The sequence below is a fragment of the Leiobunum rupestre genome, chromosome 5 (genome assembly GCF_980474605.1).
Source record: "Leiobunum rupestre chromosome 5, qqLeiRupe1.1.hap1, whole genome shotgun sequence".
NCBI lineage: Eukaryota > Metazoa > Arthropoda > Arachnida > Opiliones > Sclerosomatidae > Leiobunum > Leiobunum rupestre.
This window is the reverse complement of record NC_143388.1, coordinates 33,929,607-33,952,524: the sequence shown is the minus strand read 5'-3', so window position 1 is coordinate 33,952,524 and position 22,918 is coordinate 33,929,607. Positions and strand designations below refer to the sequence as shown.

Below are 22,918 nucleotides of genomic sequence, written 5' to 3'. Positions count from 1 at the left end.
GTTGTTACTTCTGGCCATACGCGGCTTCGATAAGGAAGTGTCACACTTATTTGTTACTTCTGGCCATACGCGGCTTCGATACGTAAATCACGCACTCTAAGTGTCACACTTATTTATTTCTTCTGGCCATAAGCGGCTTCAATAATTAAGTTACGCACTCTGTGTAAGGCAAAAACGAACGTCAGCGGTAATGTGGTTTATGCGGCGCCCAAGGGCCCCTAATTTTTCTAGGGCACCGAAACCTGCCAAACCATCAGAGCTAAAGTAAATACGTAATTTAAAAAATAAATTAAATTTTTAAGTCACTCAGTTGGGTAATAATCAGCTTGCGTAAATCAACGCCCACAATCGGAAAAGGGGGGCTTTTGCGCCCCCTGTTTCCACGACAGAGCTGAAACGTGCACACATTGTAGAGGTATAGCGGTTATATAGATTAAAAACTAAACGGAATTTAAAAGTCAATCGTATCCAAAACTGTAAGGCTGCGTATTTTTTTTAGAAGTGACTAAGGGGGGTCGGATAGAAGGGGCTGGCAAATCGCCGCTAACTACTTTTAACGCGCGGAACTTGGTTGTGCAGATAGTGGCAACCATATTAAGCATTCTTAGGAAAAACGGTGGGGTTATGTCACCCCGTTAAAAAGATATGAAAGGTGTTGCAAATGTGGACGACGACGACGACACTTCACAACATTCTAACGAAAACAAAAGTCCCACTCTATATACAAAGGGAGAAAAGAAAGGAATTAATATTAAAAAAAAATAACAATAGGTATATTACAGGGAACTATGTTCGTATGTTAAAAGATGTTCACGCACAAAAAATTTTAATCCGCGACGCGTGGTGCAGGCAAAAGCATCTTTTGGCAGAGAGTTCCAATGATTAACAGTTCGAACAGCGAAATGCCATTGACGGATAGTAGTGAGGACCCGAGGTTTTGTTCTTTTAGCTCCAGTGCTTCTTGTTCTGCGCAAGGGGTCGAGTTTAAAAAGTGCAGAGAAATTGCACGCAGAGGTACCTGTCCACATTCTCCACAATTGGGTTAGGTCGTTTAGGGTATGCCGAAGAAGCGGGGTGTCCTGAATGAGGCGTTTGTGTCTAGATTCAGGGGACAATTTTTCAAGGCCTTTTGCCAGTTTTGTGAACCGGTTGTGGGCTTTAGTCAGTCGGTCTTGGTCACCCGCCAGACGAGGGCACCACACTTCAGAGGCGTAATCAATTTGAGGTAAAATCAATGACAGGGCCGTAGCCAGGACATCGATATAGAGCGGGCGAACCATATTTTAGAAGGGGCGAATTGTCCCAAAAGGGACCGTCGTAGTTGAGTTGCAGAAAAGGCTAGGTCGGCCGAAAGAGATCCCAGTACGGGCGGCGCCCTTACTGCCCCCCCCCCCCCTGGCTACGGGCCTGATCAATGAGGTGTATATGGTTCGCATTAACCTGGGATTCCTAAAGAAGAATGCTCGCCGAGTAAGGCCCGTGATGAAATTTATGCGATTGACCACTTTGGTAGTATGGTGGCTGAACGTGAGAGACTTGTCTATCCAGACTCCTAAGTCTCTAACAGGAGAATTACACTTCGGAAGTACAGCGCCATCCATGGAGTAGGTTAAACAAGGGTTTTTACGACCTAGATGATGTACTCCACACCGTAATATAAAATTTCATCTTATGGTTGGAAACCCACTGCGACACTGCGTCCAGATCGCCGCGAGGGTGAAGTTGGTTCAGGGGAGTGTGAACAGGGTGGGCCAATTTAGAATCGTCTGCAAAAAGGTATATGCTGGCATTTTTTACCGCGCTTGGCAAGGAGTTAATGAATATCGAGAAGAGCAGTGGTCCAAGCACATAGCCCTGAGGAACACCAGCTAGAGGAGTTAGTGGAGGAGACGCACTTCCTTGCAGTACCACAGAATGCTGTCTGGCAGTGATAAAATAAGGAAGCTATGAGAGAGCTAGGCCACCGACACCAGCAGATTTAAGAGCTTCGATCAATTCTGGATGTGGTATAGTGTCGAATGCCTTGGCAAAATCCAGGTAAATGACATCAACAGGTTTGCCTTCACCAAGCCAGGTAGTCCACTCGTTTGTGGCAGCAAAGATAAGCCCAGACTACCTCGGTCAGCACTATATTCCCGAGAAAAATGACGTTGGGGTCCCATGACTTACGCGCGTCTTTATTGGTTCTCGCTCGCGGGGGGGAAGTTTAAAAAGATTGAGCCCCTCAAACAACGTAGCAAGCGAAGGGAAAGGTCATATTTGTTTTAAGAGCTACACTCTCCCCTATTTGCTCTTGATTCTATAAAAACGTTTACAGTAGCAAGTAGCATGCATTTGGGGGATTTGTTCATAAGTTTCGGTTTTTCACCACCAGGTAGATTCATGTAGCCAGTATGGCGAGTCATTAGCCTAACGTTAAAATCCCATTTGTTTCAAACTTAGGGGGGGGCTAGATACTCTTACGCTTTGATATAAGTAAATATCCCTAAGTTGTGTAAATTTTTATGATTTTATATTTAAATTTAAATAAAATTGGCGGGGGAAATCTTACGTACCTCGTCAGAAATATATTAGAAACTTCTATCGCTAATCCATAATTCCATATCAAACTAGAGTCAATGTTAATGTAGCTTTATTTTGAAATGATAAAAGGCAGAAAATACTTATAAATAAAAACTTGGTAAAAATACCCAAAGTAAATAAATTAACCTACTCCACGAGATTCTTTTTAGATTTGGTTTTCCTTAAAGTCTTTTTAAAATCTATCAACAAATCCATCTTCAATTTATCAACAATCTCTTGCGGGATACATGGGGAATCCCTACGATTTATTTTTTGTAGATAACGATGGATTAAGTGAACCATCAGCCTCTAAACAATATATAAAAGGAACTTCAATAGAGCTGCACTTTATTTGAATTATTTACTTCTTAAAACTACCTGATAACGTTCTTCTTGCAGCTTATCATTAGCACGCTGAGATTCAGTGTCCCAAAAACAACATTCCTAAAAAAAACACACAATTGAATTCAGACAAGTTTTTATTTGGTACCAATTAAATAGTAAAATAAGTAACATAGCACCAATAAGTATGACAGCTCCTATTGTTTTATTGTTTATTTTTTACCTGACGTCTGGTCGACCAGCTCCAACTTGAACTAGCAACTGAACAGAGTTGTATATTACTTCGTATTTGAGGTATAATTCCTCTTGGGCATATTTATGCACTATGGATTAGTTGGGTGATAATTTCAGCTAATTGTCATACTTATTGTTCTAATCAATTGATGTTACTTATGATATTAGGATACTTGAAAGTTAAAGAGTACCTGCATAGCTTCGTAAGGGGTGGTCTTACGAGTATTATTTTTGGAAAATAAAGTTTTAACACAAGCCAACGATGTCTTAATTCCCCAAGCGGTTGGTATCAGGTTGAAGGGAGGTGGAATGGTGGTGTGGCTATCCATGAAGGCTAACCACAAACTACCTCTGGCAAATTTCCATTCCTTGTCCGAGTTATTCTGAACAATTTATGCCATGTTAAGGAGAGAATAGAAGTAAAATAATTTACGTCATAAATATACCTTGACGCGTTGGTAAGAATCAGCCATCATGGCGACCAACATGTTAACCAAAATTATCATGGTTAGAAGATGGTACACTCCCCAGAGACTGTAGCCCAAGACTTCGGTGTAGATATGATTGGGAAGAATTTTGGCTGTCTCATTGCCCGCCACGACCAAATCGGCTGATTCTGGAAGGCCCAAACCAAAAATTCCCCAGAATAACGTCTTGGCAGTGTAGCTAAGTCTAAAGCAACGAAGAGATAAATTATGAAACCATAGATGAAAGGTTTAGTAAAGTACATACTTTACGAACTCCACTGGTTGGTGCTTTTTTTCGCCGTCCTCGGTAACTTGTACGTTACCGCCGTAATTCTTGTAGAGTGAATTAATACCGGTGGCGAACGCGAACATAACGATCACGATTATCAACAGAAATCGAAAGACATCCCCAACCATACGTTTCAACGAGGTACTTAGAGGTCCGAGTCGGGCGCTCAACTGGTACCATAGCATCAACTTCATAAAGGCGAGGATAGACGCGATGGCGTAAATACCCTCGCCAATGAGGTAAGGATGATACCACGGCCATGAGTTTCTCGACATACTGAAGAACCCGTTCAGTTCGGTATTGTTGATGAAGGATGCCAACCAAAGTATCTCGGAGACCAGGAACAGAGAGAACATGACCAGGTCGTAAACGGACCACCACGAACGAAGGCTAGTACGAACCCCTAACAAGTACATACTGACCATAATCTCCCAGAAGTAACTGTAGATGTAAATTCCAACCATAACGTCGATGGGCAAACTCTTGGATAGTGGTCCGTCACTCTTGCCCGTCAGTAAAGTCGCCAGGATTAAAGCTAAAAATACCATATAGGAAGCGGCACAGTGGATGAAACGATTTAGAGGAATCTTCACTTGTTTGACGACCCAAGGAATGGGGAATATAATGTAGCTCAGGGACAGTATTGGAAATAATAGAATGTGTGTCAGGACGTGGAAGACGCGGTGTAACGTGGACCAACGCCACCAAATTGACATGCCTTCCACCCACATGGAACGAAGTACTTGTTGGCAGCTTGGATGGGTGACGAACTGTAATAACAATGGGATGATAATTAAAGCTTGATTTTTCTCATTAGGTCAATACAATCGAAATTACTTCTTTCTGGTCGTGTTGTACGGCTAAATGTAAGCGACTAAATTCTCTGGGTCTGGGATCCGGAAATCCCTTACGTTGGGACAAAACAATTTGAACTTCGCTGGTGTCGCAGCATTCGTTAAGTAGGTCGGCCGCGAATTTTGAACATTGATGTTTTAGTTCTTTGTAAATACTCTAAAGCAATGAATTTTCAGGATTAATTCTCGAAGAGACACACTAAAAAAAAAGGGGGAAACCATTTACTTTGTGCTCTGGAAGTTCGTTGGCCAGGAAATCTAGCTCCACACTAAGTTCGAAAGCGGTCAAAATGGGGTCATCCGTAGTCAACGCAATGTAAATAGGATTTGACAGGGCCTTGTAAGCGTTAATGCGAGCCATGGATTGTGATAAACTTTCCATGCCAACATCTCTATCGTAGCATACGTCGCATTTACCTAATAAATAAATCCACAATTAATTTGCGATATGTACACGTACACTCGTTTTACATTTCAGGGGGTGCGGTTTGGGGATGTAATGGCCCCTAGCCAGAAGCATCTGGGTAATCTCTAGATTGCCGTTGGAAGCGGCCGCCATGATTGGGGTCCAACCGGGAACGCATTCGTTATTGAAGGTCAAAGAAGGCAACATGCGGTCAGTCTCGTCCTCGGGCGATTCTTGACGTTCCTCTTGTATCTTTTCGTATCTACGGTTTAAAAATATTTAACCATGGCTTTGGGTTAGAAGCAACGATTACTTACGCTTCCAAAAGGGCTTTCAAAATGACGGGTTCGTTCTCCATGACGGCGTGCACGGAGGCCCCCTGCAAGTGGGCTTCGCTGAAGTTCCCCATCGACAACAGGATGTCGATCATGTGCTCGTCACGCTCCAAAACGGCAATCTCGAGAGCCCGCAAGCCTCGAGTGTCGCAACTGTTGTAGTTGACATTGGGATGCGCCTAAAATACAAAGTAAAAATATAAAAACCGGATTCGTTCAAATTTGGCGCCGAAAAATCCAGTACCTGCAAGTAGTAAACCAACTCCTGGGCATCCCCCGCTTTGATTATCCGCAGGAATTCGGCATCATCGTCGGACAGCGCTTTCTGTCGCAAAGAGAACCGGTTCCTGTTCTCGAAGGTCTTGGACGATGTCAAATTCAAATACTGCGTGTATACTTCACCGATTTTGCTCTTTTTGATTTTAGTTTCGACAACATCTTCTCCGAGTTCCATGTTCTCTTTATAACATCCAGCCGTCGAGATAATTCCCTCAATCGTCCGAATCAGATTTAGCCGTTGTTACGCTTCGTTGCGCAATCCTTTCATCAAATTTGAGACGCATCGGGTTACGAGTCTTATTACGAGAGGGGAAAAAACAACGACGAAACGAAACCTCTGAGTTTAAGAAGAGCCGAGGAAACACTGACTCAACACCCACAGAAAGAGGGCTCCACTGACTACATACGTACGCAATAACATAGGCGTTTTCCTGTTAATTTCTTCTACCTATTTTCTGGAAATTAGCAAGCGCTACGCTCTATTCTCTCGAAACAAATATACACACCGCGTTCCATCCGCTCTGCAGGAGGAGTTCCCTAAAACACGTACACACTGTACTCTTATTATTGGGATTATTCCAATAATGGCATACACATTCATCAAATATTCCTGAACGACAGTAAACAAACAGGAAATAATGCCAAAAAAATGAGATAAAATGCGTACAATAAAACGTGTAGGCTTAGATGGTACTTATATCTATCGATATTATCTTTTCAAGAAGTTATTGCTTTTAACTGACCTAATTTTAAAATGTGGTAAACAATGAAATAATCGCAAAATAATTTCTATAAACTCAAGCTAGGCTAATACCCTTGGCACCACCTCAGGCCTAAGAGCGACTTTTAAAGCCATTAATTCCGGTGGCCAAGTTACAAATTACAATGCGTAGGAGGGTGGTGGTTGTGTAGTGAAATTTACAGACATAATCTACTATAAGTAACACAATGAATAAGTATGACGCTTTCAATAGACATTTCCATAAATTAGCGTGGCCTTTTTCTTTATTTTTTTTCATTTCTCCCAATGAATTGAGCGAACTAATTCGTCCATAGGTTTGACTGCAAAATTTCAAGAACAAGTTGGGCAGTCGTAGCGAATTTATGGAAAGGCCTATTGCTTTAATGCTAGTTTTCTGACCGAACCTTTTTTCGATACTGACACTCTTGCCCAGCTACGAATTGGACTCGCAACTAAATTGAGTAGTATATTATAGTCCTTGGTAGTAGTATTTTTCGCCTTGGGAATATTTTGAGGCTAGGGGGCTCTGTGCAATAGCTCTGAAAAACAGTTCGGTGATGTTTGCTAAATGTCATACTTATTTTTATTATGTTACTTACGCGATAATCAAAGACAGGAATATTTTATGCACTAACGATTTTTATTATTACAAGATTTCACTTTCGTAGACAAATAAAATATTTTAAAATCACGCGATATTTGTAAGGTTTTATGACCAGAGAGATTCAATGGTCATTTTGTATAATTAATTAGTGAGGGGTGGTGATACAGCAGATCTGTTAATGAAGAGGAAGTCATTACCAAGGGGAGCACGTAGGCTCCACGCAATTTTGAATGTATATTTCGAGTTTATCGTTAATAGCGTCCATTAGGGCCGTGTAGGCGGTCAGTTTATTCAAATTAGGTTGAGTGGACAATACGTCAAATAGGCCGGTGAAGGCGGAATTCTGTTGGGTCAGTTGTTTCATACAGGTGACCGCCGACGTTCTTCGGTCGTCGAAAAACGGGGCCTTTTTCCAATGGTCGTAGTTAGTTTCCAGAATAAACCATCCATATCCGGTTTCCTCCATGGTCCAGACGTCGGCTTTGTCGCTGTCCCGGTCTTTAGTGAGTACGCTGGCTTGTCCACTCTTGACGCCTCCCAGGATAAAGTAAGCTGGCGCGAGTAACTTGGCTTTGTAGAGCAGCTTTTGGGCGGCGTCGTAGCTCGTTGCTTTCTCCATAACGTCTCTCATGATGAAACCCAACCAACTGATGGACCTATCCCCTATGAGCCATTGCGCGATGCCGATGAAGCCACCGTTGGCGCTAAACCGTTCGTCGATGGTTAAGGTAAAACCTTTAGGCTTCATGGCGGTCAGCACCCCGACGTAACCGGCAAAATTAGCCGCGCGGTACACGGTTTTATTATTTCTCTGAAAGTCAAGCTGGACCACGGTTGGTCTCAAGGCCTCAGTTGTCTTCCAAGTATGATTTTGAACGTCCCAACCAAGAAACAAACCAAAATCCAAGTTACGTCCGTGAATGAGATTACCATTAGCGTCTTCGGCAACGATTGAAGTACAAACGGTAAATAGTTCGTAGAAGACATTGTAAAGAACGAGTTCACCGACGGGGATGTTGGAAGCGGCTGCCAAACCCTTAATCTCGGAAGCGTACGGTTCGGGTAAGGTATCTAGCAAGTACGGAAAGGTTTTGTCCACAAATTTAATCAACTTATCACCGAAAACGCTCCCGGTCAGGTTCTTGATAACATCGATTAAAACTTGAAGTTCTTCCTTCTTGTCGGTTCCCAATTGAGTCCATCGGTCTTCCGGTGGCAGATCTAAGTTGATGACGTATTTCGGGACAACGATGTCTTCCTTGGGCGGATATTTCCCCTTCGCGCATTGGATTTCGGCGCTGGCGACGGTTACGAAGATGAAAAAGAGGAGAAACGCGAAACCTTTTGTTCCGCACATCTTTGTTTGTCAAAACTGCTGACGCTGAACCGAAGCTACGCTTAAAGTGGCAGATGCTTATCGAGCTCTATCGAAAGACCTTTGATGTTGGCAATTTTATCCGTCACGATAGGCGGACCTTCCTCTTCTTACAGATACCGTGCAAATACTTGATAAGGATTAAATCATCGCCGCTTATATTCAGAAAATAAAAATATATATTTCCAGTTGGGGAATGTGCCAAATAGACGGATTCTAATTTGTGGGTTAAGGAAGTTTCAAAACAGAAAATAAACTGTTATACGAGGAACAGCGTAAACAAAATTGCATAACTATACACAGGATGCTCTTTGAAAATATTTTATTGCGTAATTAGCACGAGGCTACATAATGAGATTTTTTCTTCATTGTTTCCTTAAATGTATCAGAAAATTTGGTTTAACTGTCATTCATTTATATAAGAATTCGGAAAATAATCCAAATTAAGATAAGTACATTTATGTTATTTCACAATGATAACGTATATAGCAAATATTTAAAAGGGAACGCACGGATCGGGACAAATTTGTAGGTAAACTTCGAGCTGATTTCTGGACGAGTCCATAAGGGCGGTATATGTGGTCAATTTATTCAGATTAGGCTGGGAAGATAGTACGTCGTAGAGTCCGGCAAAGTCCAGGTTAGTGGATGTCAAATTCTTCAAGCAGTTGATCGCCGTAGTCCTTCGGTCGTCAAAGAACGGTGGCTTCTTCCAATGGTCGTAGTTAGTCTCCACCAGAAACCATTCGTAGCCAGATTCGGCCATAGTCCAAACATCGGCCGTCAGCACTTGCCTGTCTTTGCTAATTATGGCGCCTTGACCACTACTATTTCCACCGAGTATAAAATAAGCCGGGCCTAACATTTGGGACTTAACCAAAAGATCCAAAGCGTTTTGGTAATCGGTGGCTACGACGGTGATATCACGGAGGTGAAAACCCAACCAATTGGAAGTATGGTCGCCTAAAACCCACTGTACGATCCCCAGAAGACCACCGTCTAGGCTAAACCGTCTGTCCGTGGTCAAGCTAAACCGTCCGGGTTTCATAGAGGTCAAAACACCAACATATCCAGCAAAACTAGCGGAACGAAAAACGGTTTGATTGTCTTTTCTGAAGTCCAAGTCAACGACGGTGGGTCTTAAGGCTTCGGTGATAGCCCAAGTATGGTTCTTTAAGTCCCATCCCAGCAAAAGACCAAAGTCCAAATTTCGTCCGTGAATCAGGTGACCCCGGTCGTTTTGCGCGACGATGGAAGTACACAGGGACGTGAGCTCGTAAAAGACGTTGTATAAGACCACTTCTCCGACTGGAAGACCAGTCGCATTGGCAATGCCAATCATTTCAGAGGCGTACGGTTCCGGTAGTGTCTTCAACATCTTGGCCATGGCGAAATCGATCAATCGAAAGATATCAGTCTCAATGCGAGTGCCGACAACCGACTTCACTGTATTCTTCAAGACACCCACAATGTTTCTAACATGAGGGGCCATATCATTGGCAACTTGGATCCATCTTTCCTCTGGAGGAAGATCAAGGTTGATTATATATTTCGGTACGATGTATTTAACAGTTGTTGGAGGGTAAAGACCCTTCTGACATTTCTGACTTGAAGTCACCGAACCCAGAACTGCGCCATACATTTGAAGGAAACTAAAAACTACCAGTTTCAGTATCATTGCCAAAAAAAATTTTAGGACACGGTTTGGTCAGATTGGTGATTGAAAGCAAAATAACGGTTAATTTTTTACCACTATAAATATATTGGGAATATAATAACTTCGCGCATAGAAACCGTTATCGAAGCCTGACTATATTGTTCAGAAGATATATTTGATAAGATTTGATATGAAAATGGCAGGAAAACAAATTAGGTACATTTCAAGGTTAAAAATATTAAAATTTATTATTTGGTTTATATGAGGTGTGAAATACAATTTTTTTAGGGAATCGAATCGAATATAAAATATTTTATTAATGCGCATGTTAAAAGCCAAATTGAATAGTTCTGTAATCTTTAAGGAAGAAATTAGAATTAGTTTACTGATCAAATACCAAATAGTTTTTCGAATATCAAATAATTTAACAAATAGTTCGAAGACTTAGCTTGGCTGATTAAACGAAAGGAAAAAGAAAAGATTACTTTGCAATATAAACCTTAAGATTTTACAGGGTTGCCACAAAATTTTGAGATTCAAATTCCCTGACCATTTTGAGAGATTTTCTCCGACTTTTTAAGACCAAAATTTTTATTTCATATTTTACTTTTATCAGAAGCTAATAAATTTAATGGACTTATATAAGATTATTGCAATGTTGAAAAAATTAGCCGCACTTTCAAGGAAATAAATAATAATCATTGAATTTGTCATAGATCTTGAGTAAAATTACCTGAAAAAAGTGTCCAGATTTAATAATTGCCAAGAAGTAATAATTCCGAAAGCCATTCGATTTGCCATGGCAACCGAAAATGTTTTTGACCACTTAAAACAAAAATAAGATTTTTTCCTCATTTTAGCCAAAAAATGTTCCAATTTACCCAAACTTTATGAAATTTACCTAAATGTGGTCCAAATTACCCATTTCGTGATTTTGAAATTTTTTATACCGAGAAAATCCAATGCTTTTTAAAATGGAGATTTTTTTGTTTTAAATGGTCAAAAACATTTTCGGTTGCCATGGCAAATCGAATGGGTGATGCAACGTCTCCTTTTGGGAAATTTCATTTCTCATATAGGTCTACATTGCCCCACTTCAGTGGCGTAGCCAGGATTTTATTTCGGGGGGAGGGGGGCACGCCATTGAATAAAAAGTAAAAAAATAAAAATATTTGTACGTACGACCATACGTTTCGGGGGGGGGCATGTGCCGCCTGTGCCCCCTTGGCTACGCCACTGCCCCACTTTGAACAAAATCGGCAATAAACACCTCGGATACTCTCCTTGTAAGTATAAATACATTCTTGGTCTAATTTTAAACGGCGACGTACTCTGTAGCTTTATATGTATTATTTGATTGGGTATTCGATCGAACTATTTGATTAGGTTTAAAAATATGCCTATTGGTATAATTTTATAATCATGAATTCATAATTATTCATCGATCCAACAATAAATTAAAGCGTGTTGTGACTGTTGTCAAAAATAAAAGAAGGGTTATATGGGTTATCAATTTTTTATTACAAAAACAATCTTGTATTTCAACCAAAAAAAATTATAAGTATTATTTCTTTACACAATGCATTAATCTACTTTTGGATAAAAAACATATTCTGATTAAATTAGTATAATACTGGGTACTAGTTATTGATATAAAAATGTTTATAAAATTTAACAAACTACTTCATATTAAGTTTAGAAAAGCTCTTTTTTAAAAAATCATTGACTTTAAGTCGACTTGATTGAGTACCCTTTAAACCATCACTTGTTACTCTAAAAAAAAATTCCCAACTATAAAATTAGTCATCTTTGAAAATCTAGTACTTGGAAAAATTTTGTATACTTATTTGGAAGGTTTTGATTATTTTGAGCACAATAAACTTTTTGTTTGTTCCATATACCAATCTTAAAAAATAGCAATAAATAAAACATTTTCAAATAATTATTTGAACAACGTACTTTTAATTCTCCACAATCTTCCCCATTTTCATTGCCAATTAAATAAGACCCATTTAAATGGTCAATTTGGTTTAATGGTCTCAAATCAACGGTAGCAAAGCCTAGAACTTGGTCGTTTTGAATATCTATATAAAATTTGTTGATTTAGTAAAATTAATGTACCCAACAAAATAAACTAAAGTAATACCTTTAATGCTCTGTTGAAGTAAATGCAGTTTAAATACTAGATACTATGGTAAAAAAAATTAGCTTTAAATATTAAATATAAATATGACAGAATCTTACATTATGATCACGAATTATAGTTTTATGGACATAATTCCACACAGGATTTGATGTATTTTTGGATATGTCCGTTGATATCATATTATCACCTATTTTGCATGTTACATAAGTGGAAGGGGAAAAATATGAATTTCTATTTAAAAAAATACAATTTTAGAGTATGATAATAATGAAAATTGTACTGTGCAGTGGTGTGCGTATGAAGTACCTTTGGGAATCAAAGACAATTGGCAAACGAATAGCTTCGTTGATGGACAGAACTACGTCTAACCAACTATGATAGTTAATTTCAGGACTATTATTTGGCATTTCAAGGGAGAGATTTGTCTGTGATTCAAAATCAACTTTTGGAAGAGTGTCCAATTGAACGCCTTTATCTGTACACAAAACTGAGCTTTTTGACTTAGGAGGAACAAGGTGTTCCTGGCATTTGTTGTTTGTATATGGCCTATGAGACAATGTAGGCGCATTCCCAATTACAAGTGTGTCTTTCATTTCATTGTCATTGCATTGAGCTTCGTTACTAACATCAATTCTTTTGGTTATTTTTATAAATTCCAAAATCACCTAAATTCAATAAGATGATTTGTAAAAACGAATTCTTTAATGGGGGAGCAAATTTTCTAACCTTTAAAGTGTAATTTTTTTCATTTCGTAAATCAGGTTCACATATTAGTTTCAAATCAGTGGTAAGTTTCATGTTATGATTTAAAACATGGTTCAATTTCAAATGCCCTTTGCCCAAATATGATTTCTTAAAAACAATATTGATAAATATTAAGCAGGGGTAATCTGTAAAGCGTGTCTTATATCACCAACCGTTCTTTTATGGGTATTTCTGGCCTCCACAATAAAATCTACAGTTTTCTCTAAATGTTTAAGTACCAATTCGGGGCAGTAATAATATGGGAGGATACGCTCTTGTTTGAATGTTACAGCTAAAATTTTAAAGAGCCAAGAATGACTTTAAAAGATATCATACTTAAAATGTTAAGCAACTGATATACCTTCATTTTTAACTTTATCAGATAGTAAATGAAACACTGAAAAATCATTATATGTTCGATGACCTTTGCTATTCCAGCTAATTGCACTCTGCCTACCCACCCATGGAGCTTGAACCTCCACTGTAAAAACCCTAACCAAATAAAAAACAATGAACCATTAATTATTCCCCAACAAGGTTAAAAAATTACTTACCACCCAGCACTTTGAAAACTAGATCCAATGTTAAGAGTATCCACAGTCACTTTAAAATACGCATAATCCTTCAAAGTTTCATAGTTTCTATTTTGATTGCCATTTGCACAAAATTCAACATGTTTTGGAATGGTTTGCATTTCATCACCCATTTTAGTATTTGCCAAATCTTTTGGTGGATCACTATCTGGCATAGTTTGACTCAAAACATCTTCAGTTTGCGTTTCCTTAGGTTCTTTAGATTTGAGGGATGGAACTTCATTTTGTTTGGAATAAAGGATGGTATTTAGAATTGAATCATCAGGCAATGAGTCTTCTTCGGAGTTATTTGTACTTTGCAATAATTCAACTGATTTTTTGATCTTAGTTTCATTTCTTTCTAGTAAATTTTAAATTTACTTAGTGTAAGGCATATTTAAATAATATTCATGGGTTTATTATGCATACCTAATAATAGCTGAGTTAGAGAAAAACCAATGTTTCTCTCTGAAAAATTAAAAGAGACATTGCTAGTCTCTCCATTTGTTGACCGTAAACATACCCTTAAATCTTTGGCCTTTGATAATATTTGGTTGAGAACATTATTGGTATCTTTCCTTAGTGTCGTTACTTGAGAGTGTTCAACATGGGGGTATAACTCAAGCTCCTTTTCTAAATTTTAAAGTATATCTTAAATAATTTTGCAGAATATCTTGAAATGTTTCACTGTAATCACCTGGTTTGCACTTGAAATTTTCCAAAATTAAACTAATAAACAATTCCCCAATAATTGTATTATTAATTTTTATGGGATGTAAACCAGCAAGTGGTGCTCCAAATTTAATTGTTTTTAAGGTTACAAAAACTAAACCTAGTCGTTGACTAGCTCTGCCAAAGTTTGAGAGAACCTCAAATTTTAGTTCATTTATATCTATCAAAGCTTAAAGTTAAATTCCCATGTTACTAAAACTAAAATTGTGTATACTCTTTACAAACCTTTCAAGTAAGAGAGTATCATATCCAAGCTACAATGTACTGGAAAGATGGCTATAGTTTTCAAGTCATGTTCGGATCTTCCCAAAGATAGGGGTTTAAATATTGTTGATGTTTGTCGCTCACCCCACCATCTAAATTTGACAGTGACTGTTTCATTTGGTGTTAAAGTCTTATTTAAAGTTAAAAATGGAATATGAACTTTAATATGTCCCTTAACAGGACCTTCCAGCATTGGGGGCAAACTAGTTCTATTTTCAATTAATGTTGAAGTTTTCTCCATATTTAAAAGAAGACGACAAAGTTGGACTACTTCAGTTGGACCAAAAAAAAGAGTAGCTTAAACACGAATATATTAAAAATTAAATGAATCTATCAAAATCATTATTAATTCAAATCTTTAAATTAAAGAAAATATTGGTTAGAAGCGAATAGCACTTATCCGCATTACACCACCTTGTAAACTACCGTTGGATATTTCAAAAATAAAAGATTTAACTGCAGAAAAACTAGCAGACAGTTAAACGCTGATATGCACCGGATATAAGCAAAAACAATAACAACGTTAAATTTTAAAATGTTTGTGTAAAAATTATTCGAACAGCAAAATGCTTAAAAAAAACTCCTAATAAATCCTTAAAAAAATCTTTAATTTTCAAGTTATAGATAAATGAGTAAAAGATCTTTAATTTTCCAAGTATTATATACCTCGCAGAAACACTAGCGCCAAATTGAAATGACAAAACACACGGTTACGGTTGATTGAACCGATCTTTTATTAGGAAAAAAGAAGGTAACATTGTTTCAAAGATTGTAGTTTACAAAACGTTTATATTTCTCGTATGGTAATGGAACATATTAAACAGAACTGCGCACTACTTTTTCAACTCTTTTTATTAAAACTTTACATTGAAATAAGACAGCCTTTCTGAGAAAAAATAATGAACATTACAACTACATTTTTTATACTTAGTGAAAGGTGGACTTTTATGCTCCCTAAATATTAACACAGGGACGCAGAGGTTTTAATTGTTATTTAAATATTGTGGGTAGAGTTGTCTTTTTTAAATATTTGAACACAGTCCAAGAGGTAGTGCACTTCCTGACGGTTTTTTAAAACACTGCCCTGAAATTACATTTTACAATTTTGTTTACCGTCTATGGCCGGAAAAAACAACCGCACAGACGAGATTATTTTTGAGCTTTAACAGAAGATGAAAATTTTGAAAATTGGCAAGACGTTACGTGTCAAAAGAATTAACTTTTAAAGTAACTTTAAAGATTTATTCTTTTAAGGGAACGAATCAGTCGCTAAAATATATCACCGACGTTAATGAAAAACAAATGGCATAACGCCTATGTAAAACAAACAAACAGTATATATAACAGCATATAAGTACAATGGAAAATATTATGATGAAAAATTCCCAACATAAAAAAAATGTGATGATGAGATGAACAAAATGTTTAAACCTAATGATTTTTCAATATTTTCACCCCCTGCACACAAGCTATAAAAACAGTTTATTTTTTCCTAGGGAAAAAAATGTTTTAATATTTTTGTTGAGGCACCAAAAAACTACAAGTTTTTTTTTTTTAATATTTTATCTTAAATTTGGAGCCATCACTGTAAAATAGGGGGTTCAAGGGCAGTTTTTGTTGCTTGTGGTTCTTATAACAAAGGGTTTACTCGTCATCTTCTTCCTCCTCTTCTTCTTCTTCCTCTTCAGGCTCATTCTCTTCTTCAACTTCTTCTTCTTCCTCTCCAGATTCCTCTTCGGACTCTTCCTTCTTTTTGGGGGCTGGCTTTGGAGGAGTAGGCTTGCCCTTTTTGCCTTTGTAGATTTTCAACTCCTATTTGACCAAAAAAAGTTAAAGACAACTCAACACTCAATTGCATGTTTTTTTTTAAAGTACCTTCTCATATCGAGCCTTGTCCTTAGCAGCTAAGGCTTCGTACTTTGACTTGGTTTCGTCCGAAACATCATTCCACCTTCGTCCAAGCTCCTTGGCAACTTCACCAACCGTTGAGTCTGGCATTGTTTCCTTTACTCTTGGACGCTCATCATTACAAAACCAGAAGAAGGCAGACCTAGAAAGGTAAATACCGATTAAGGGCATTTGAAAATTTACAACTCACCATTCCTATCCTGAGAAATACTTACAGTGACCTCTTGGGTGCGTCGGGGTCCTTTGTGCGCTTCCTCTTCTTTCCCTTCTTCTCACCCTTGGGAGGCTTGTAATTGGCCATTTCGGTATCGTATCTTTTCTTGTCTTTATCAGCCATTTGATGAAATCTGCCTTTTTCCTTGTCTGACATAGTCTGAAAATGAACAAAAATTAAACTTGTGTATAAAATTTATTTCTTTTGTAGACATTACAGCTTTATATACCTTCCATCGTTCGGCGCATTTCTTGGAGAATTCAGCAAAAACAACATTTTCATTAGGATGTTTTTTCTTGTGTTCTTCACGGCAAGTTTGAACGAAGAAGGCATAAGCCGACATTCGCCCTCTTGGCTTATCCGCATCTCGACCCATTTTGATCAAAAGTTGTCAAAATGCAATTTCTTTTCAAACAGATCACAACTCTATATTTTTCCGCTTCTAGACTAGAAATATTTAAAAAATATTAAATAAAATTTTATGTAAATAATTAACTTTAATTTAAAGTTAATTAAAAGCGGCCGCCATTATTGAATAATTAAGTTAATGTACCACCCTATTTTTCCAAAACGCGAAAAATTCAAAAAAATAGCCGCTGCCGAAAACCGTCATAAAATAAGCGAGTTTAAAATAAAGCGCGCTCAGAACAAAAACTTTTGTTCAAAAGTCCCAAAAGGAGATCGCCTTCCTTGAGCACATACAAAAAAAACCTGTTGTGATGAATGAATCCTTAAATAATGTCTTTGAAACCAAAATGGCTTCCCTCGAAAATCCCGACCTTCCCCCTTAAAACAGCAACTTTGACTAATTTCCCTTAATCTTATTTATTTCCAACTTACGTTATCCCACATCCCCTAACGTTTCGAGTACGTTAGTATAGTCTGCTAACGCTTCCCTCATAGGGCCTATTGAAATAACACGGCCCGCTAGCTATTACTAAGCATTTCAATACAACGCTATGGCAGAAATCTAGGGCTCCTTCCCCAGCTAAAACTTCAAGTATGGCTGTTTCGCTTTCCCGTAGGAAATCCATTGCCGCCAATGCGAATTTTTAGAACTTTTTCGAAAAATATTTTAAGTGGGAAAAAATTTACGTAAAGCGCCGGAATAAAGATAATTCCGTATATTGAAATCTCATCTCTCATTTTATACAAAAACCGAACCTAAAACGCGAGTATAATTCGAGTTGAGAATTTTTAAAGCGAGGGTAGTCGCCAAGCAAAATTGCCATTGCGGCTATGGCGTCTAGCCGCCTTTGTTACGCTGGGCCAAAATACAACGTTAACGGCTATGGAAAAGCTGCCTTCGCAATGGGAAACGAGCCATTCCTATGGGGAAAAATACCGTATTTCCAAACGAGATTTTTGACTTTGTCACCGAAAAAAACTATTAGATCGCAATTGAACAAAGTTAGAATGGATCTTTAACTAATTTTTGGCTATTTCCTTTATTCTCAAATTCTCGAAATTAAGCGAAAAAGAACTTACCAAAGAAACTACTGTCGCTCATAGGAAACCGTATAGTAAATGCTTCGTGCTGGGAAATCGTTGGGCGCCTCGCTTTGCTAGCGACAGTTTATTTCGTGCCGCCGCTAGGGTACAGGGATCTCCGCATTGGCTAGATTTAAAAATCCTGGGCACGTGATCCCGGGATCGTCCAATATAAAATAACGACCTCCGCATAAAAAATTAGCGGGAATTTTTGATATTAAAAAACAAACCAGTTTTAAAAATGTACTTTCGGCTATCAATAACGTAAAATAAATATCGATTCCTAGTGGCGCTTAGTACCAATAAATTCAGAAAAGCTTTCATTTCTATTAATATTCCTTTATATTTTGTTCTTTCTAAGACTAATAGGCAGACAACAACTGGATGTATTTCTAACAATTTTGTATCTAAACTTGTCTATAAACAATTATTTATGTATGATGTTTTCAATAGAAAATTAAGATTTGGAAACCGCAATCAGTACGTGGTAGACTCCGAGAGTCCAAAAGGGACATTGACTTTTTCTATATAATATAATGGGAATTCACTGACGCGCGTAAGAGACGCTCCCGTCCGGATACCTCCGATTAACCAAGCGCCCCGTATAAAGGAAACTTTTATCATTTAAGAGACTTCGATCTTTAAATATAAATTGTACGAGCATCTGCGTCCTTAATATCTTTATTTTTCTTTAAAGTAGCGCTTAAATCGCGTTTATTTGTTATAAGACAAGATAGGAAAATTTAATATATGATAGCGTTTAAGTACTTTATTATTGTGGATTGGGAAATTTCAACAAAACCCCATAGGACCTAGTTGCAACATAATTAGGAAAAAAAGAAGAAATATTTACGTAAATTAAGATTAAAAGCTACGAAGATATGCAAAATTTAACCATTAATAAAAGGTCGTCGCAAAAAATATACCAAATGAGCAACCTATTTTATTGAATTTATAAAAACCAGATTTCCAGTTTTCGACCCCTTTCAATGTCCATACTCGCCATTGGTTGGAAGATCACCAATGAGAGAGCAGGAATTTTTTTTTTGGCGGACGACACGCGATGATCGTCTGCTCGACGCGTCTTTATTTTTCAAAATATTCGCTTCGTTTATTTCCGCCTGTCGCTCGAATAAAAATTGCACTTTTTTCCTATTAAAACTACTTATTTTGAAAAGTAAGTGAAGAATTTGTAATATTATTATCGCACGCTTTGAAATGCCTTTTCTGACCTTTCCTTAATTATTAAACCACTTTTTTTTTTAACTAATTTTGTATATCTCAGGCTTGCAGTTCAAAACTTTTGACAGCTGCACAGCTTTTGTAAATAAAAAAAAAGTGGTTTTTGGCTACTCCCAACGAATTTGGAAGTGCCAAAATTGGTAATTTTCCATATGTTACCTCCCTAATATGGCCCTGCACTATTATTCCAGGGTGAAATAAATATTCGTTTTGAGATAAGCTAATGAACGGCTTCAGTACGGAGGAGGAATCGCAAGCAAGCCACAATCAAATCTGCTGCTTACTAGACGATGGTGTACGTTGTACACGGCCGGCTGGTAATGCAAGCTACAGCAAGCGGATTCAGAAAACTGTGGCTCAGAGAAAATTGAAGCTGAACATTGAACAAAATGTAAGTTACCCCTTTTAAGAATTTGTAACGTGATAAATTTAATGATAATTATTTCATTTTGCAGGCTAGACATATTTACATTTGTGACTTTCACAAAGGGGTTATTCAAAGTGTTAGGTCAAAAAGAAAACGAAAAGATAGCGAAGATGATAATGGATTTGGGGACCATGATGTGGACCAACCGGAGGTTCAACTTACCTTTACTATACCTCATGAATAAAATCAATAATATTGTACAACTATTTTCAGGTTGATATGTTTCAACTTCAAATTAATGCATTAAGGAGATATAAAAAGCATTACAAAATTCAAACACGACCAGGACTGAATAAAGCCCAACTCTCCGATGTAAACATTTCATTATTTGATTATTGCCATTTGCATATTCTAAATCAGTGTTTAATTTATTTTTAGATGTTAGCACGCCATTTCCGTTCTATTCCGGTACTGGAAAAGGAAGCCATAACATTTTTCATTTATATGGTTAAAAATAACAAAAGCAAGTTGGACCAAAAAAATGGGGCAGAGTCATCAGGAAGCTAATTAAACTTTTGCCACAAATTTTTACCTTTCTCAAAAATTAATACAACAAAGGAAAAGTTCAATTTTTATCAAGATTAAAATTCTGTATCAATGAAAACTAGTAATTGTAATTAAAGGATTGTGAAAACATTGGATGAACTTTTCCATTGTTAAATTTTGTTTTAATTTAAATTTCTTTTAAATTAATGCCTTTATATCTTATTTCCCCTTAATATTATGTAAATACAAAAAAAAGACTAGCTTGTATGTTTTTCTTTCATTTAAAAATTTAATAAAAAAAAACTTATGAAAGTGGAGTTTTGCTATACCACCCTCTTCTGGGAAGTTGTTTGTCAACAATTGTGCTAAAATTAATATAATGTTACTCAAACAATTTCAATTGATTAGGGAATGAGCGACTAGCACTAAATCTAGGAGCAACAAACGCAGCACCCCACACAAGGAGAACGCAACCCGTCAAAAGTTGTTAATTTTCTTGCGTACAGTTTTCATTGGTTAGATGCTTCAGCGACTGCTGCCGTCAGAAGGGGAAAATTTCTAAATTGTCTTTCCCCATTCCATAAAACGCTCAATGTAAAGGCTCGTCCAATGAAATTTGTACACAACATTGCGTTAGCGTGTTTAAAGGCTAGCTGCGTTCTCCTTGTGTTTGTTGCTCCTAGACTAAACGATTACTTACTTTTTAGGTTGCTCTTCTCCATTTAGGGTAACTGTTTCTTCTTCCTCACTGTTATCGGAGTCTAAAATTATTAAATGAAAGCTCTTATTAAAGACAAAACCCATGAATGGCACCACAACACATGTATTTATGATTGGAATATGACAACACCTACCAGATGCTCTTTTCCTGCTTAATTCTTTAGCCTCATTTTCAGGTTTTTCCATATCTAACATATCCCACGAACTTCGGCCACCTTCACCTACGATAGCAGCGCCATTTGCCTGAAAATAATTTAAAATATTTATACAAAACTTTGCACCAAATTTTGTAATTGCGTATTTACCTCCACAAATATTTCCGGAAGTTTAGAAGGAGGCTCTTCAGTTAATTCAATATCTTGAATATGTTGACTTAGTTCATTGCCATCAGTTTTAGGGATGTATCTTGTACTAATTAGTTTATCGGATTGTAGAATTTCGGAAAATCCCACTTTTTTTCCAGAAGAGCTATAGGTTTTGAATAATTATTACTTTGAATTGAATATATATAATAAATATGTATATATATATATATATATATATATATATATATATATATATATATATATATATATTAAAAAGATTCATGGTACCGAGCCAAAGCATCTGCAGACAGAGCAGTTTTCACTTTCTCAGTCACCGTTTGCACTCTTCTGAAAGCCATATTTGTTGCTCTAAGAATTTGGTCCTTGCTAATTGCAACTTTCCCTCCCAAATGCAGAACGCAAACTTCCTGATGAGTGTTCAGTCCAATTACAACTGTACCCATGGAAACCTTTTCCTCCAATTCAGTTGGATCTATTACAAGATTCTCCCTACAATATCAAAGACCAATTGCTACTATTACTATACTTTATATTATACTTCTTAATTTACCCATTGTTAAAAACAGCTAATGATGTACAAAATGGCATGTGTAAAAGACTCAAAGGTACTGGATCTCGTTCTTCCAATGTGTGCTAGAATTAATTATTAATAATACTCTAAAAATTATTCAATTAAGGGAACACTTACCACAGTGACATCTGCCCCCAAAACAGTCACATCAGGTCGTCTAAAATGAGCCAATGATGCTACTGCGGCTATGCTTCCACATTCACTAATATTGCCATCGTGATTAAGAACATGAACATCAACTCTTATATTCCACACTTTTTCCCCAGATACAACACATAGTGATTCCAGATCGATGCAATGGGAGTCACGTATACATCTCTCTAATAGTCTGGAGTACTCTCCACTGCTAGTTATTTCAGAAGACCTAAGAAACTGATGTAATTAAGAAAAACTTTCTAAAGTTAACATTTGTTGTTGTTAATTAACCTGTAGGCATCTACATTTGGTGCTGCCATTGGGGATAATTCAACATTGACATGAAGTTGTCCTTCACTTGGCCTAGCACTACGAGGTTCCGCTAGTTCACACGAAACTTGGGATAACACACTGTTTAAAAATATAAATTATAACTACAACTCTGAAAATTTGTTAACTACTAAATTACCAAGTATTTCCCAAGGAAACCAAAACACATCCTCTATTGGATTCAAAAGTAATTTTAATTTGTCTACTTTCCTCCACATTTCGTCCATCTAAACGCTGTTTATTTTAAGTTTTAGTTTCACTTTAATTAGGCCTTGGCTTATGAAAAACGTTTCTCTTACTTTATCCCCAAGAATTAATTTCTGGACAAACTCTTTTTCACAAATGGAAGTAATTTCTCTCATTGTGGTATGGTTATACGAAAACTAAATGAAATAATTAAACAATAAACAAAATAATGCTGAGAAAAACAAACGCAAAATATTCAAGGCTGCCACCAGTCGTGC

At 37.2% G+C, this 22,918-nt stretch overlaps 6 protein-coding genes and 1 pseudogene across 9 annotated transcripts; 1 reads left to right on the top strand and 6 right to left on the bottom strand.

The window, feature by feature from the left end:
• Positions 1 to 2,615: 2,615 nt before the first annotated feature.
• LOC149944244 (short transient receptor potential channel 4-like) lies at positions 2,616 to 6,460 on the bottom strand. Its single transcript, XM_090174662.1, has 10 exons — positions 5,734 to 6,460; positions 5,472 to 5,668; positions 5,220 to 5,416; positions 4,975 to 5,165; positions 4,732 to 4,905; positions 3,871 to 4,664; positions 3,585 to 3,810; positions 3,330 to 3,521; positions 2,941 to 3,006; positions 2,616 to 2,871 (listed from the first exon to the last, which is right to left on the bottom strand). The coding sequence occupies exons 1-10, from the start codon at positions 5,941 to 5,943 to the stop codon at positions 2,710 to 2,712; spliced, it is 2,409 nt and encodes an 802-aa protein (XP_090030788.1). The 5' UTR covers positions 5,944 to 6,460; the 3' UTR covers positions 2,616 to 2,709.
• Positions 6,461 to 7,129: 669 nt separating this feature from the next.
• On the bottom strand, positions 7,130 to 8,593 carry LOC149944243 (acid ceramidase-like). The gene has a single exon (XM_090174885.1). It carries the CDS (start codon positions 8,469 to 8,471, stop codon positions 7,308 to 7,310), a length of 1,164 nt encoding a protein of 387 aa, XP_090031011.1. The 5' UTR covers positions 8,472 to 8,593; the 3' UTR covers positions 7,130 to 7,307.
• Positions 8,594 to 8,985: 392 nt separating this feature from the next.
• On the bottom strand, positions 8,986 to 10,131 carry LOC149944242 (acid ceramidase pseudogene; annotated as a pseudogene).
• Positions 10,132 to 11,764: 1,633 nt separating this feature from the next.
• LOC149944241 (uncharacterized) lies at positions 11,765 to 15,007 on the bottom strand. The gene is made up of 13 exons (XM_090174865.1): positions 14,566 to 15,007; positions 14,306 to 14,500; positions 14,038 to 14,241; positions 13,591 to 13,969; positions 13,398 to 13,528; positions 13,210 to 13,328; positions 13,019 to 13,144; positions 12,599 to 12,957; positions 12,391 to 12,523; positions 12,293 to 12,335; positions 12,106 to 12,230; positions 11,990 to 12,051; positions 11,765 to 11,919 (listed from the first exon to the last, which is right to left on the bottom strand). Exons 1-13 carry the CDS (start codon positions 14,843 to 14,845, stop codon positions 11,826 to 11,828), a joined length of 2,250 nt encoding a protein of 749 aa, XP_090030991.1. The 5' UTR covers positions 14,846 to 15,007; the 3' UTR covers positions 11,765 to 11,825.
• Positions 15,008 to 15,438: 431 nt separating this feature from the next.
• On the bottom strand, positions 15,439 to 18,370 carry Dsp1 (Dorsal switch protein 1). Of its 2 annotated transcripts, none has more exons than XM_090174550.1 (5): positions 18,215 to 18,370; positions 16,944 to 17,173; positions 16,728 to 16,885; positions 16,480 to 16,654; positions 15,439 to 16,416 (listed from the first exon to the last, which is right to left on the bottom strand). In XM_090174550.1, the coding sequence occupies exons 2-5, from the start codon at positions 17,100 to 17,102 to the stop codon at positions 16,249 to 16,251; spliced, it is 660 nt and encodes a 219-aa protein (XP_090030676.1). In that variant the 5' UTR covers positions 17,103 to 17,173; positions 18,215 to 18,370; the 3' UTR covers positions 15,439 to 16,248. The 2 variants fall into 2 exon arrangements, with proteins under 2 accessions (XP_090030676.1, XP_090030677.1); XM_090174551.1 differs by having other exon boundaries at positions 16,956 to 17,173; positions 18,215 to 18,369.
• An 844-nt stretch (positions 18,371 to 19,214) lies between these two features.
• On the top strand, positions 19,215 to 20,656 carry Sap30 (SIN3-associated polypeptide 30). Of its 3 annotated transcripts, XM_090174553.1 has the most exons (6): positions 19,215 to 19,394; positions 19,503 to 19,540; positions 19,651 to 19,850; positions 19,915 to 20,037; positions 20,100 to 20,198; positions 20,265 to 20,655. In XM_090174553.1, the coding sequence occupies exons 3-6, from the start codon at positions 19,683 to 19,685 to the stop codon at positions 20,391 to 20,393; spliced, it is 519 nt and encodes a 172-aa protein (XP_090030679.1). In that variant the 5' UTR covers positions 19,215 to 19,394; positions 19,503 to 19,540; positions 19,651 to 19,682; the 3' UTR covers positions 20,394 to 20,655. The 3 variants fall into 3 exon arrangements, with proteins under 3 accessions (XP_090030679.1, XP_090030678.1, XP_090030680.1); XM_090174552.1 differs by lacking the exon at positions 19,503 to 19,540 and having other exon boundaries at positions 19,216 to 19,394; XM_090174554.1 differs by lacking the exons at positions 19,215 to 19,394; positions 19,503 to 19,540 and having other exon boundaries at positions 19,674 to 19,850; positions 20,265 to 20,656.
• Rrp45 (exosome complex component Rrp45) lies at positions 20,635 to 22,912 on the bottom strand. The gene is made up of 10 exons (XM_090174546.1): positions 22,754 to 22,912; positions 22,594 to 22,688; positions 22,416 to 22,535; positions 22,107 to 22,353; positions 21,969 to 22,051; positions 21,686 to 21,907; positions 21,398 to 21,560; positions 21,227 to 21,335; positions 21,073 to 21,133; positions 20,635 to 20,737 (listed from the first exon to the last, which is right to left on the bottom strand). Exons 1-10 carry the CDS (start codon positions 22,814 to 22,816, stop codon positions 20,677 to 20,679), a joined length of 1,224 nt encoding a protein of 407 aa, XP_090030672.1. The 5' UTR covers positions 22,817 to 22,912; the 3' UTR covers positions 20,635 to 20,676.
• Positions 22,913 to 22,918: the final 6 nt, after the last annotated feature.